This window comes from Hoplias malabaricus, chromosome 4 (genome assembly GCF_029633855.1).
Source record: "Hoplias malabaricus isolate fHopMal1 chromosome 4, fHopMal1.hap1, whole genome shotgun sequence".
NCBI lineage: Eukaryota > Metazoa > Chordata > Actinopteri > Characiformes > Erythrinidae > Hoplias > Hoplias malabaricus.
The window spans coordinates 155,579-172,032 of record NC_089803.1 but is presented as its reverse complement, the minus strand read 5'-3'; the positions used below and the strand labels follow the sequence as shown (position 1 = coordinate 172,032).

Sequence of the window (16,454 nt, the reverse complement as noted above, 5' to 3'; positions counted from 1 at the left end):
CTAGACAGTGAGACGGACCTGTACCAGACAGTGAGATGGACCTGTACCAGAAAGTGAGACAGTCCTTTACCAGACAGTGAGGCATTACTTTACCAGACAGTGAGACAGTCCTGTACCAGAGAGTGAGACAGACATGTACCAGACAGTGAGGTAGTCCTGTACCAGAAAGTGAGACAGTCCTGTACCAGGCAGTGAGACAGAGCTTTACCAGACAGTGAGACAGGTCTGTACCAGACAGTGAGATGGACCTGTACCAGACAGTGAGATGGACCTGTACCAGACAGTGAGGTAGTCCTATACCAGACAGTGAGGCAATCCTATACCAGACAGTGAGACAGTCCTGTACCAGACAGTGAGACAGACCTGTACCAGACAGTGAGGCAGTGCTATACCAGACAGTGAGGCAGTCCTGTACCAGACAGTGAGACAGACCTGTACCAGACAGTGACGCAGTCCTGTACCAGATAGTAAGACAGTCTTGTACCAGACAGTGAGACAGACCTGTAAGAGACAATGAGACAGTCCTGCACTAGCAAATGAGACAGAGCCTTACCAGACAGTGAGACGGACCTGTACCAGACAGTGAGACAGACCTGTACCAGACAGTGAGATGGACCTGTACCAGACAGTGAGACAGTCCTGTACCAGACAGTGAGCCAGACATGTACCAGACAGCGAGGCAGTCCTGTACCAGACAGTGAGACAGTCCTGTACCAGGCAGTGAGACAGAGCTTTACCAGTGAGACAGGTCTGTACCAGACAGTGAGACAGGCCTGTACCATACAGTGAGATGGACATGTACCAGACAGTGAGACCATCCTGTACCAGACAGTGAGACAGAGGTTTACCGGACAGTGAAACAGACGTGTACCTAGCAGCGAGACAGTCCAGTCCTGTACCAGACAGTGAGACAGTCCTGTACCAGACTGTAGAGGCAAACCCTTTAGCAAAGGTGAAGCATTGGTTTACTCGTGCCACGTCGTTCATTTTGATAATTATCCATTTTCCACTGAAGAATGTTTTACAAGAAAAACGAACTTTATTAACACGTTTCCACTTTACAGTTATCAAACAAAAACGATGGCTACGGTAAGAAAACCATGAGCTTTCACAGCCTTTAGCTCCAAGCAAAAACTTTTTTCCTCCTAACTCGCTAATCACCGCTTTCCCTCCCCACAGCGCATTTCTTAAAGAGACAGTACCTCTTTATACTGACGCTACAGTACCACTATGAACTAACACATAAGAAACATGAAATTATCTAGTTTAAAACTAAATATTACAGAAACTGTAAACTATCTCATGGAATCTAAATATCTTAAACCCATAGTCCAAAAAATTTAATTACTGCAGTGCAGTCTTTACCACTGCCTCATTCTGTGGCTTGAAGAAGACATAATTTAGTGATGGGTCTGTCAAGCTCACTGGTACTTGTCTTGACTCGAACTCTGCGCACAAGACCATGTTCGTCCTGCACTGTATGGGTGACCCTACCTAACACCCATGAATTTCTGGGTGCAGATTCATCCACAATCAGAACAATGTCTCCAGGAGCATAATTCCGCGACACCCTTGTCCACTTTTGACGTTTCTGTAACTCAGGCAGATATTCTATCACCCATCTTTTCCAAAACATGTCAGCCATGTATTGCACCTGCCTCCATCTTCTACGTGCATAGAGGTCCTCCCTTTCAAACAGCCCTGGAGGCATAGATGGCCTAGTTTTTAACAACAGAAGATGGTTTGGGGTGAGTGCCTCCATGTCATTGGGGTCGCTAGATGGCGTGGTGATAGGCTGACTGTTCAAGATAGCCTCTGCTTCACAGAGAAATGTATGTAGACCTTCCTCATCCAATGTTTGTATTCTTAGAGTGGCGTTAAGCACTTTCCTGATGGAACGGATCATGCGTTCCCAGACTCCTCCATGGTGAGAGCCAGATGGGGGGTTGAACATCCATTTTATTCCATGCTGAAGTAAAGTATTCTCTATTTTTGAGGTGTTCCACTCTTGAATTGCCTTTTTTAGCTCGCGCTCAGCACCAACAAAATTTGTTCCATTGTCAGAACGCATTTCTAACACCTGGCCACGTCTTGCAATGAAGCGTCTCAAGGCGTGGATAAATGAGTCAGTGTCCAAGCTTGCGGCCATTTCAATATGCACTGCTCGCACAGTCAGGCAAGTAAAGATGACGCCATATCTCATTACTGTGGTTCTTCCACGCTTCACATCAAACGGACCAAAGTAATCCACTCCCGTTTTGGTGAAAGGTGGTTCGTCTGGCAAGACTCTGTTTGTGGGTAAGTCTGCCATTTGCTGTTTACCTGTACCACCTTGTAATCTCCTGCAAATTACACACTTGGCTAGAACCTTTCGAATTAAGGCAGTAGCATTGAGAATCCAATACTTCTGACGTAGGTGAGAGAGAACATGATTACGTCCACCATGACCTATATCTTTATGGATTTCCTGTAAAATCAACTCAGATATTCTGTGGTCTTTAGGCAGAATGGCAGGGTACTTGGCTTCTTCTGGAATGGCTGCTCGTCCAAGTCTCCCACCAACTCTAAGAATGCCTTCAATCAATAGTGGATTAAGCTTGCATATATGACTGCCTTTGCTAACAGGCTTGTGCATTTTAAGAGCTAAAATTTCCCTTTGAAATTTCTTTTGCTGACAATAACGAACAATTTCTTGCTCAGCTCTTTGAAGCTCTTCTACTGTAAGAGTTTTCTTAACAAGTTTCCTTCGGAAGCTTGACATTTCTTTCTCCATCTCAATCTGTGAAGGACACTGGCCTAATACCTTTCTCCTTTTAGACAGGTTCAGCAACATATTTTTTATTCTGAGAAGCCATGCTGTCGCCTTTTTAAGACGTAGCCATGAAGAGAAGTGCTCAATGAGCTGCTTCAGTGTATCTCTTGTTTCGTCAACTGCAATAGCATTAACTATTACAGATTTCTTTACCTCAGGGTCTGTTGTCATAGGCTCATCCAGGTGAACCAACGTCTCTGGCCATTTATTAGCTGGCTTAGTCAGAAAGTTTGGCCCACTAATCCAGGTTTTGTTCTGCATAAAAGCATATGCATCTTGTCCCCTTGATGCATAATCTGCAGGATTTTGTTGAGAGCAGATGTATTTCCATTGAGATACTGCTGAAGTCTCAATAATGGCTGCCACCCTGTTGGCCACAAAGGTGCGGAATCTTATCGTTTCATTGGTGATATACTTCAGTACAGTTGTGCTGTCTATCCAAAAAACAGAGTCCCCCAGTGGAAGCTGTATCTCTCTTCTTAGCATGCAATCCACTCGTGTTGCTAAAGTTGCTGCAGTCAGTTCCATACGTGGAATGGTTGTGGGCTTGAGAGGGGCTACTCTAGCCTTTCCTAAGACAAATGCACAATGTATTTCATTATGACTGTTGTGTTGAACGAGATATGTGACTGTGCCATAACCCACTTCGCTGGCATCTGAGAAATGATGCAGATGAGCAGAAACAGGATCTCCAAAGCATGCAGGCTTAAAACATCGATCTAGTCCAAACGTGCAGAGCTGCTGTATGCCCTCTACCCATTTAAACCACTGATGGGTAATATTATCTGGCACATCATCATCCCAGCTGAATTTTGATCTGCATAATTCTTGCAAGATATTTTTTGCAGGCAAGATAACTGGTGCCAAAATCCCCAGAGGATCGTATACTGAACTCACCATAGAAAGAATGCCTCTTCTGGTAAGAGGTCTGTTTTGGATGACAACTCTGAACTTGAAGCAGTCAGACTGGAAACACCATTGCACTCCTAATGCTCTTTCTATAGGAAATGGGTTATGGTCCAGATCAAGATCTTTATTGCCATGTGCCTTTTCTTCATCTGGAATTTTAGAAAACAATTCTGTGCTGTTGCTGATCCATTTTGTTAACCTGAAGCCTCCAGTCTGGCAAAGTTCCCTCAAATCATGATACAAAGACAGTGCCTGCTGAAGAGATGCAACAGATTTCAGACAATCATCAATGTAAAAGTTGTGCAAGACTGTGTTGATTACAGAAGCATCAAATTTGTGCTTGTTGTCTTCTGCACATCGCCTCAGAGCATAGCTAGCACAACTTGGTGATGAAGTGGCACCAAATAAGTGTACTTCCATCCTGTACTCTTCTAGATTCTGATTTACATCGCCCTCTGGCCACCACAAGAATCTGAGCAGATCAGCATCTTCTGAGGGAACCTTTACCTGGTGGAACATGGCTTCCACGTCAGCCATTACCGCCAGAGGCTCTTGACGGAACCTTGTTAAAACTCCAATTAAAGTATTGCTCAGGTTGGGTCCTTGGAGAAGTTGTTTATTCAATGAGGTTCCTTGATATGATGCTCCACAATCAAACACCACACGGAGTTGGTGTTTTTTGGGATGGTACACTCCATGATGTGGAATGTACCACACCCTTCCATCACTGCGATTGATGTATTTGTTTGGAACTTTCACTGCATAACCTTTAGTGATCATATCATTCATGAATGTGATATAGTCCTCTTTAAATTGAGTGTTTTTGAGAAGCTTCCTCTTCAAATTTAAGGCACGCTGTTCAGCAATGACACGGTTGTAGGGCATTTTAACCTCCTTGTTCTTTAAAGGCAGACCAATAGAGCAGTGGCCATTTTTTAGCTGGGCTGATGTGGACACCCTGTCCATGAAAATTAGATCCTCCTTTGACATCTCTGCCTGCTCCTCTTGCCTACCCTCAGGAAAGTCATACTTGAACTGTTGACTCCACAGTTCTTCTAGTCTGTCCACTGATATCCGATTTGACAGTACATGTGGTACACCAGTTTTGGTCCTGCTGCAGCTGTCCTCCCTAAGTGGTCCATTAATGATCCATCCTAGCATTGTTTTCACAGCATAAGGTCCATTCTTTACACTGTGGATTACTTCCTCTGGTTCCAATGCCCTTGGCACATTTGCACCAATTAGCAGACCTATTTCTCCACATATGATTGGAATTCGAACATCTTTCAGATGAGGCCATCTGTCTACTTCTTCCTGACTTGGGATGTTCGCCTTGCTCACTGGAATTGCTTTTTGGGAGAATACTTCCGCTAACTCAATAAAGTTGTTACTATGAAGGCCACTCACTTCCAACCCAGCTACAGCATTACAGTGAACAATCCTTTGCTCTCCCATGGTGGTCAGAAGAATGCTAATGTTTCGTCCACAAAGGTTAAGTTCATGCAGAAGCTTTTCGCTGCAAAATGAGGCATTGCTGCCGGGATCCAAAAAAGCATAAGATGTCACTATTTTGCTTCCCTTCTTTGCCTTTACTTGTACTGGGACAATTGCAAGAACACTGTCTGTGTTCCCGGCCTCATTGCAAGCATTTCTGTCAGCTATGTCCACAAAGCTACTGATCACTGTAGGATTCTCTGTGTCCTTTGCTTGCTCTGAACTGGGTACAACTTTCTCTTTGTTCTTCATGTGCAAAAGAGTGGGGTGTATCATTGAGCAAAGTTGGCAGCTCAATTTCTCTCCACATGCCTTACTCATGTGTCCTGGTTTAAGGCAGCTAAAGCATAGGCCTTTGCTTCTGAGAAAGTCCAGTTTTTCTCTGTGAAGAGATTTCTGCAGCCTTTTACACTGCTCCAATGTATGCTCCCCTTGACAGAAGATACAGGGCTTACTGAATGGTTTAGTAGTGCTGACAGGAATCCTTTTACTTGGACTTAAACCCATATCTGCACTCTGATTGTCCAACTTGGTCACTGTGGTAGTAAAACTCTTTTTGCTACCTATTCTATTTGACTTTACGTTTGGCAGAGATTTTGTCTGAGCTTTGTTTCTGTCCTTTAGGTCTCCAAACACTGGGTGGAGAGCAATCTTTGCTTGTTTGGTAACGAACCCAACTATATCTCTGAATCTGGGCCTGCGCTCCTGTTTTTCCTGTATGTCACAGGCTAGACCTCTCCACTTTTCTCTCAACTTATATGGGCATTTGGAAATGATAGCACGCATGTTGGCAGCATTATCCATCTCTTCCATATACTCCAACTCTGCCATTGCATTTTTGCAACTTGTCAGGAAGAGGGCATATGAGTTTAGTGCTTCACTGTCATCTGCCTTGATGTCAGGCCAGTTTAAAGCCTTATCCATATATGCTACAGATATTTTGTATTCATTTCCAAAATATTCCTTTAAGAGACATTTAGCTTCACAATACCCTTCATCTGGCTTCATGTGAAAACAACTCTGTACTAAATCCCTTGGGTGCCCACTGGTGTACTGCTCCAAAAAATACAGTCGGTCTCTGCTGTTTTCTGTTCTACTCTCTACACCATGTTCAAATGCTCTCATGAACAGTATATAGTCCAAAGGCTTTCCCTTGAATGTGGGAATGTTCTGAGGTGGTAAAGATGATAATTTTTGTTGCTGTACTAAGCAATCTGTAATCTCTTTCTGCCTCTGCATTACAGTACACAGAGTCTGTGTATTTACTGGACTAATCGAAGGAGGAACACACTTAGTGTGAGGACCATGACTGAGTAAGTCATCACCATTAGCACTATGAACATCTGAGGCAGGACAGTGGACAGACTGACAGTCTGCTTCATCAAGCACAGGGATGGATTTTCCCTTCCTTATTGTAGACACCACACCTGCATCACATTGTGCATCACTTGACTCGTATGACTTCGTAATTTTGTAACACTTTAAGCTGAGCATCAGCGGCAGCAAGTGCAGCTTGCAGCTCAAGCTGCTCCTTTTCAGCTTTAACCTTCAGCTCTTTTTCTTCCAAAGCATGTCGTTGTTTTAGTGCTGCAGCTTTAGCCAACAGCGCTGCTTTTTCCAGCTCTGTCTTTAAACGTGCAGAGGATGCTACCGACGATGCTGTAGAGCATCCAGAACTTGCTTTAGACTTCCTAGACCTCCTAGAGGATGTAGCTGATATACTATCACTAGGGCTCACATCGTCATTAAACTTGCTTGCTTCTTCCCTACGTTGGGTAACAGCATCAAGCCAAGCATTGACCTCAGTAATGAATTCACGAAATGATGTGGCTTTGGGCTCAAACCAGCACTGCTGATCCTTTATCATTTCGTCTTCAGACTTAATTTGGTATAAAAGCCCCTTTACAGAAGTGTTGAGGTTGCAAAAATCTCCAAGTAGCTGGTTAAACTCTGTATTCAACTTGGTTTTTACCACATCCACATTGCCATCATCCTCCATTAACTCAAGCATTTCGTTTTTCCTTTTAGTTAGCTGACTTAGCTTAGCTTTCCTTGCACTTGTTTGCCTCTGTAAAGCTTCCTCCATAGCCTTTGCTGTTGGCCTTACTTGCCTTTTTTCCACTGAAGCTGAATCGTCAGCCATAGCTTAGCTTATTAGCTTTCCACCTGTTAGCCTAACTGCCACAGCAAAAATGCACTTACTTGAATTTTTCTTCCTCTTAATCCACTCGCACAGACAGTGTGAAGCTGGGTTTTCTTACTTATGTAGAGGCAAACCCTTTAGCAAAGGTGAAGCATTGGTTTACTCGTGCCACGTCGTTCATTTTGATAATTATCCATTTTCCACTGAAGAATGTTTTACAAGAAAAAACGAACTTTATTAACAGGTTTCCACTTTACAGTTATCAAACAAAAACGATGGCTACGGTAAGAAAACCGTGAGCTTTCACAGCCTTTAGCTCCAAGCAAAAACTTTTTTCCTCCTAACTCGCTAATCACTGCTTTCCCTCCCCACAGCGCATTTCTTAAAGAGACAGTACCTCTTTATACTGACGCTACAGTACCACTATCAACTAACACATAAGAAACATTAAACTATCTAGTTTAAAACTAAATATTACAGAAACTGTAAACTATCTCATGGAATCTAAATATCTTAAACCCATAGTCCAAAAAATTTAATTACTGCAAAATAAACATAAATTAAAGGTTTTGATATTTTAGTAATTGGCCCATACACCAGACAGTGAGACAGTCCTGTACCAGACATTGAGACGGACCTGTACCAGACAGTTAGGCAGTCCTATACCAGACAGTGAGGCAGTCCTGTACCAGACAGTTAGACTGACCTGTACCAGAGAGCGAGGCAGTCCTATACCAGACAGTGAGACAGTCATGTAACAAACAGTGAGACAGTCCTGTACCAAATCAAATCAAATCAATTCAAATTTTATTTATATAGCGCTTTTCACAACAATAAGTTATCACAAAGCAGCTTTATGGAGATCTGGGTCCAAGCCTCCTATGAGCAAGCCAGGGGCAACAGTGGCAAGGAAAAACTCCCTCAGCACACGAGGAAGAAACCTTGGAAGGAACCAAGACTCATACGGGGAACCCATCCTCCTCGGGTCGACACCGGAGACACAACAGAGAACAGAACAGAAGTAAAAGTGAAATGATGACAGATGAAGGGGATATAGTAATATAAATGTAGTATATTAATGATGTATGAGTCTGAGGAAGGAGAAGGTGATCAGGGATTCTGTGTGTGTTAAAAGTAGGTGCAGAGTTAATCGGAGATGAAACAGCATGGCCAAGCATGATATTGTAAATGAGACAAGGCCAGGATCTTGTACAGGATACACAGGGGCTGGATCAGGGCAACACCTGGAGAGCAGCATGACATCTCAAAGCATGAGAGAGACAGGAGAAAGAAAACCAGACAAAGGGAACAAATAAAAATACAGAGGTTAGTAGGGTCATGGTAAAGAACGGGCAAATTTGTCCTGTGAAAAAAGCTTCCATGGATCAAACGAGAACCCAGCGACAGACAGCATGTTGGTCGTTACTAGAAAGCTAACTAAAAAAGCTGTAGCTATGGTAGTATGACAGGGTTAATACAGAACAGCGATAATATGAAAACCAGCTCGAAAACACTAATAGAGAAGGAGTAACCTGAAAGTGAATGATTAACCAAATACTTGTTTGAAAAAGTAGGTTTTTAATCTAGATTTAAAGATTGAGAGTGTGTCTGAGCCCCGAACAGTAACCGGAAGGCTATTCCAGAGTTGAGGAGCTTTGTGAGAAAAGTCTCTTCCTCCTGCAGTGTTTTTCTGTACCAGACAGTGAGACGGACCTGTACCAGACAGTGAGACAGTCCTGTAACAGGCAGTGAGACAGTCCTGTAACAGACAGTGAGGTAGTCCTGTACCAGACAGTGAGACGGACCTGTATCAGACAGTGAGACAGTCCTGTAACAAACAGTGAGGTAGTCCTGTACCAGTCAGTGAGGCAGTCCTGTACCAGACAGTGAGGTAGACCTGTACAAGACAGTGAGACAGTCCTGTTCCAGGCAGTGAGACCGTCCTGTACCAGACATTGAGACGGACCTGTGCCAGACAGTGAGGCAGTCCTGTACCAGACAGTGAGACGGACCCGTACCAGAGAGTGAGGCAGCCCTATACCAGACAGTGAGACAGTCCTGTACCAGACAGTGAGACAGAGGTTTACCAGACAGTGAGACTGACCTGTACCAGACAGTCAGACAGTCCTATACTAGACAGTGAGAAAGTCCTATGCCAGACAGTGAGGCCACGTCTGGTACCAGGCAATGAGACCATCCTGTACCAGACAGTGAGACAGACATGTACCAGAAAGTGAGGCAGTCCTGTACCAGACAGTAAGACAGTCCTGTAAAAGAGAGTGTGGCAGTCCTGTACCAGGCAGTGAGACAGTCCTGTACCAGACAGTGAGACAGACATGTTCCAGACAGTGAGGCAGTCCTACAACAGACAGTGAGACAGTCCTGTAACAGAGAGTGAGACAGTCCTGTACCAGACAGTGAGAAAGTCTTTTACCAGGGAGTAAGACAGTTCTGTACCAGGCAGTGAGCTAATCCTGTACGAGACAGTGAGACAGTCCTTTACCAGACAGTGAGACAGTCCTGTACCAGACAGTGAGGCAGTCATGTACCAGACAGTGAGGTAGACCTGTACAAGACAGTGAGACAGTCCTGTACCAGCAAATGAGACAGAGCCTTACTAGACAGTGAGACGGACCTGTACCAGACAGTGAGATGGACCTGTACCAGACAGTGAGGCAGTCCTATACTAGACAGTGTTACAGTCCTGTACCAGGAAATGACGCAGTCCTACAACAGACAGTGAGACAGTCCTGTAACAGACAGTGAGACAGTCCTGTAACAGAGAGTGAGGCAGTCCTGTACCAGGCAGTGAAACAGTCCTGTACCCGACATTGAGACGGACCTGTACCAGACAGTTAGGCAGTCCTATACCAGACAATGAGGCAGTCTTGTACCAGACAGTTAGACAGACCTGTACCAGAGAGAGAGGCAGTCCTATACCAGACAGAGAGAAAGTCCTGTACCAGACAGTGAGACGGACCTGTACCAGACAGTGAGACAGCCATGTAACAAACAGTGAGACAGACCTGTACCAGACAGTGACACAGTCCTGTACCAGAGAGTGAGACAGAAATGTACCAGACAGTGAGGCAGTCTTGTACCAGACAGTGAGACAGAGGTTTACCAGACAGTGAGACAGTCTGGTACCAGGCAATGAGACAGTCCTGTACCAGACAGTGAGACAGACATGTACCAGACAGTGAGGCAGTCCTGTTCCAGACAGTAAGACAGTCCTGTAAAAGAGAGTGTGGCAGTCCTGTACCAGGCAGTGAGACAGTCCTGTACCAGAGAGTGAGGCAGACCTATACCAGACAATGAGACAGTCCAATACCAGACAGTGAGGCAGTCCTGTACGAGGCAGTGAGACAGTCCTGTAACAGGCAGTGAGACAGTTCTGTACCATACAGTAACGCAGTCCTGTACCAGGAACTGAGGCAGACCTATATGAGACAGTGAGACAGTCCTGTAACAGACAGTGAGACAGTCCTGTACCAGACAGTGAGACAGTCCTGTACAAGGAAGTGAGACAGTCACGTACCAGGCAGTGAGGCGGACCTGTACCAGACCGTGAGACAGACCTGTACCAGACTGTGAGGAAGTCATGTACCAGACAGTGAGACAGTTCTGTACCAGGCAGTGAACCAATCTTGTAACAGAGAGTGAGGCAGTCCTATACCAGACAGTGAGGCAGTCCTGTACCAGACAATGAGACCATCCTGTAACAGACAGTGAGACAGTCATTTACCAGACAGTGAAGCAGTCCTGTACCAGAGAGTGAGACAGTCCTGTACCAGAGAGTGAGACAGTCCTGTACCAGACAGTGAGACGGTCCTGTACCAGATAGTGAGACAGTCCTGTACCCGACAGTGAGACAGTCCTGTACCAGACAGTAAGACAGTTCTGTACCAGGCAGTAAAACAGTCCTGTACCAGACAGTGAGACAGTCCTTTACCAGACAGTGAGACTGTCCCATACCAGGCAGTGAGACAGTCCTGTACCAGACAGTGAAACAGTTCCCCGCTCACCTTTCTTTATAAATAATCAACACACACTGAAAAATTTGTCTCTGTTGTGGTACCCCTAGTTAAATATGTTCAGTACTTTTATTTGGGGATTATGACTGTACCTTACTCTGTGTTAAGTGTAGATGTTCAGTCCTGTACCAGGAAATGACGCAGTCCTACAACAGACAGTGAGACAGTCCTGTAACAGACAGTGAGACAGTCCTGTAACAGAGAGTGAGGCAGTCCTGTACCAGGCAGTGAAACAGTCCTGTACCCGACATTGAGACGGACCTGTACCAGACAGTTAGGCAGTCCTATACCAGACAATGAGGCAGTCTTGTACCAGACAGTTAGACAGACCTGTACCAGAGAGAGAGGCAGTCCTATACCAGACAGAGAGAAAGTCCTGTACCAGACAGTGAGACGGACCTGTACCAGACAGTGAGACAGCCATGTAACAAACAGTGAGACAGACCTGTACCAGACAGTGACACAGTCCTGTACCAGAGAGTGAGACAGAAATGTACCAGACAGTGAGGCAGTCTTGTACCAGACAGTGAGACAGAGGTTTACCAGACAGTGAGACAGTCTGGTACCAGGCAATGAGACAGTCCTGTACCAGACAGTGAGACAGACATGTACCAGACAGTGAGGCAGTCCTGTTCCAGACAGTAAGACAGTCCTGTAAAAGAGAGTGTGGCAGTCCTGTACCAGGCAGTGAGACAGTCCTGTACCAGAGAGTGAGGCAGACCTATACCAGACAATGAGACAGTCCAATACCAGACAGTGAGGCAGTCCTGTACGAGGCAGTGAGACAGTCCTGTAACAGGCAGTGAGACAGTTCTGTACCAGACAGTGAAACAGTTCCCCGCTCACCTTTCTTTATAAATAATCAACACACACTGAAAAATTTGTCTCTGTTGTGGTACCCCTAGTTAAATATGTTCAGTACTTTTATTTGGGGATTATGACTGTACCTTACTCTGTGTTAAGTGTAGATGTGTTACAGTCCTGTACCAGGAAATGACGCAGTCCTACAACAGACAGTGAGACAGTCCTGTAACAGACAGTGAGACAGTCCTGTAACAGAGAGTGAGGCAGTCCTGTACCAGGCAGTGAAACAGTCCTGTACCCGACATTGAGACGGACCTGTACCAGACAGTTAATCAACACACACTGAAAAATTTGTCTCTGTTGTGGTACCCCTAGTTAAATATGTTCAGTACTTTTATTTGGGGATTATGACTGTACCTTACTCTGTGTTAAGTGTAGATGTTCAATTTTTGTTGATGTCATTTACCACGTTTCATCTCCAGGTCTTTTATTGTGTTCTTTTATTCTCCACAGTTGTATTGTGAAAGATTACAGAGATCCCCCTCTCCTTCTGGGGAAGAGAATGTAATGAACCTTTAGGGAACACAACTGGACTTTAATACCACTGCTGTACCTTTAAAAATACATTACACTGTTTGTGACAGTGATTTACTGTATCATACTTTTATTTCTGAGAGGGTAGAAACTTAAACTGATCTGAAATCTTCTTTGTTGAATCCAAAAATAAAGCTAGGCTCCTGCAACTGACTTTGTCTTTTTCACCCTCTTTTGTTTTAGTCAATTGTAAATAGAGGAGAAGAGTTCAAGAAGGTTATAGCATACATTCGAGAACTGAGTGGATGCCACAGTCTGGCTCAAAGTCTGTACCAACTCATCTGCAGAGCTACACCTATCACAGGCATTCAGAAGGTAATATAGTAATTAACAACACACACTATGAGGCCAAAGTTTGGAAATCATTTTCTGAGTTCAGGTGTTTCAGCCACTCCTTTCTAATAGTTATAAAATCAAGTCCATGGCATTGTGATGTCCACAGATGAACACAGTGCAGAGTTTAATCACTATAAACACATCAGATATCCATCAGAGGATCCGCCATATAGACAGGTCTGTGTCTTCCTAGAGCTGCCCCAGTCAAGTGTAGGCACTGAAACTGAGCCATCTAGGACATTGGTTTTTAATCCTGATTTTGGAGTACCACGGCCCATCATGCTGTATTTTACCCTTCTCTCCACTTTAACCTGAGATGGGATGTTGTTTCATTAGTTCATTGAGAACATTGTGCAATGGGAGCAGAGGAATCTCCATAATGCACAGAGCAGGGCCAGGATTGTGAAAGATTAATCTAGGAGATACTGCAGCTCAGGAACAAACCACACACTCACAGTTTTCCACCAGGTGAAATGGCAGAGTGGCTGAAGACAAGAACGAGATAACTGTCAATGATATATACCATAGGGTTTGAGTTATCACTAATGTTACTGTTGTTTTTCCATTATGCATGTTTTAAACCCTCAGTTAACTATTATGAATAATTTGCAGTGTTTTGTGCATTCTATCATTTTTGAATGGTTGAAGGGTGATGTTTATTTTCCCTCTAGAATCTGCATTTTTTTTACCTTCCATTCACAGATGGTATAACCCAGGTTGGGTTTAATGAGGGGAAGGTATTTAAGCATGGAATGCGAGGACAAAGGAAGTTGGGTTGGAGTGGGCCTGCTTGTGGAGAGGCTGCAGCCAATATAGCTCTAGAATGTATGCATTTTCTTTTTGTCATTGCTTATGTTATATTTGGGTATAGATAATATTATTAAAAAAAAAACCTCTACACTGCTGTGACTGTGTCTCTGCCAGTTCTTTGCACAACCAACATCTTCACAGCCATCAGCACCCTTTTATTTTGCCCAAAAATTTCCCCATCTCCAGACTAATTATAAGAAACATTCAACTGAAATTAGGTAATTCTGGAAGAAATCATGTACTGAGAAATTTTTTTTGTTCCTGTCTCCTCCCTTGGCCCCACCTTAGCCCTCAATGTGATTAGTATTCCCACGTTTGTTATCCTGCCCCCTCTTCATTTCCAGGTGTTCCCATTTGTATATATACACCCCCCTTGCTCCTAGTACTGGGTTCTAGTCTTTTGCATGCGTCCACACCAGTTCACGGTTGTTTCGTGATTGTTTCTCTTCAGTCTTTGTTTTAATATTTTCTAGTGTCCTGCTTGTGTTTATTTTCTGTTTGTGCTTTTGTTGTAAATAAAGATAATTCCTTGCATGTATGTCTAATAAAAACTTTTCACCATGATTAAAAATCTACTTATCTACTTTGAGTGGCTCTGGGCAAACCTCTGTTTCTGGATTATACTGAGCTTCTTCTCCAAACATTACAGAGCAGTGTGGGTCACAGCTTTAACACATCATCTTTAGTATTGCTGTGGAAAAACATTAATTTATAAACCCTGAAGGGTTTAAGCTTGTGCATCAAATGACAGAAGTCCATTCTCTGTAGAAGAAAACCTGGGCTGTGTCGAAATTGGAAACAGCTCGGAGATGCATTTATTATTGTTTCAAAGACACTCAGAAACAAATGGGAGTTAATGGAGGGCTACTCTGAAATGGTTCTCTCGTATCACTTCCGCTCCCTTCCTGTGACATGCTTTGGAAGGCAAATCTTGGTGGCCTGGGATCAACCTTTAGGTAATCCGGTCCTTAATTAAAGGGAAATAGACAGACCTAGCACTAACCCACTCAGAAGGGCTAACAGTTTTTCCACCACATGCTGCAACAGATACTTGATCATTTGTTTGTTTTGTGATTATGATTGCTCAAATAAACATCAATTAAAATTCAATACAGCTTCTGCATGTGAACTGAGGACTGGCTATAAACCAAAACCTTCCACTATGACAAGGCCCCAATACAGGAAGGGACATAGTGTGTAGCTACAGTTAAATAGCAATGGCTATAAACACATTGAACAAAAAAACAAATACCTATGCATGAATCAGTGATGTATTTTTAATTTGCAGATTTCCCTAGTTGAAGGGCTGTACTTCCTGTTCAGGGAGCTGTTACCGAGCCTAACTAAACGATGTGGAGATAAGATCATAGAGGATGGAGATGTGTTTGAGCACTCCACAGTTTGTTGGGCTTATCTTATCTCTCAGGGGCAGGTAAGGACATATTCTCACTTTTATAGATTTTATTTTCCTCTTTCCGTTATTATGGATCTGAATATACATGGATCAACCAGAGCATTATGGCACCTCCTTGTTTCTACACTTGCGGTCCATTCTCGCAGCTCCACTGTCCACACAGGAGCACTCTTTAGTTTTACACAATTACAGAGTGTAGTCCACCTGTTGCCATTTCCCCTTGTTCTTCAATGGTCAGGACCCTCATGGGACCCCCACAGAGCAGGTGTGATGTGGTGGTGGATCATTCTCAGTGCTGCAGTGACACTGACGTGGTGGTGGTGTGTTAGTGGGTGTTGTGCTGGTGCAAGTGGATCAGAAACAGCAGTGCTGCTGGAGTTTTTAAAACCTGTGTTAATAAACTGCTGAAACATGCTTAAGGGAACACATAAATCACACAACGGATCTCAATGATCATAAGGCTCATGTTGAAAATCTTTACTCATAACCAATGGATACAAAATCACACAGAAAATAATAGTTTAAACCTGAAATCATTAGGATTATGTTCACTTAATTTTGTTGAGCAGTGTATATAAGGTGAATTTTACTTGTTCATTGTTTGATTAATTTCTGTGATGTTTATTTTGTTCAGAACAAGAGCATAGGACAGGAGAATTATGCTGTGATTTCTCTGAAAGCTCTGTCCACAGACCAGCGCTTCTTTGAACCTGTCCGTGTCCCAGGGCTTTCGGAGGTCTTTGATCGGAAGTACATCATGGATGTGATTAAGTGTATGAATATTTCTATTTCACAAGCATGTTCATGTAAAGACTTACACTATATATTTAATAAACAGTTTTGTTTTTTTTGGTAGATGAAGAGAAAATCCCAAACTGCAGTGAGGAGAGACTCAGAGAAACTTCCCTCCAGAGAGCTACTGACGTGGAGAAGATTTTACTCAGTCTGCCTCAATCATTTACCAGATTTCCACTCTGGATTTCCCATGATTCAGCTCAAACTAGTTACAGGTATGACTGATTTATTTAGGAATACCTATAAAAATGTTATTTCCCTGGCCAGACTGGCTTTATTAAATTATTTGTGAACTGAAGAGACCAGTCG

At 43.6% G+C, this 16,454-nt stretch overlaps 1 protein-coding gene across 1 annotated transcript in view; it reads left to right on the top strand.

Moving 5' to 3' along the window:
- LOC136694214 (uncharacterized) overlaps nucleotides 1-16,454 on the top strand; it is an 82,418-nt gene that overhangs the window by 31,708 nt on the left and 34,256 nt on the right. Inside the window, exons 8-11 of the mRNA XM_066667603.1 lie at nucleotides 12,974-13,105; nucleotides 15,225-15,368; nucleotides 15,985-16,123; nucleotides 16,207-16,360. Coding sequence (XP_066523700.1) covers nucleotides 12,974-13,105; nucleotides 15,225-15,368; nucleotides 15,985-16,123; nucleotides 16,207-16,360 — 569 coding nt within the window. The remainder of the gene's footprint in view (nucleotides 1-12,973; nucleotides 13,106-15,224; nucleotides 15,369-15,984; nucleotides 16,124-16,206; nucleotides 16,361-16,454) is intronic.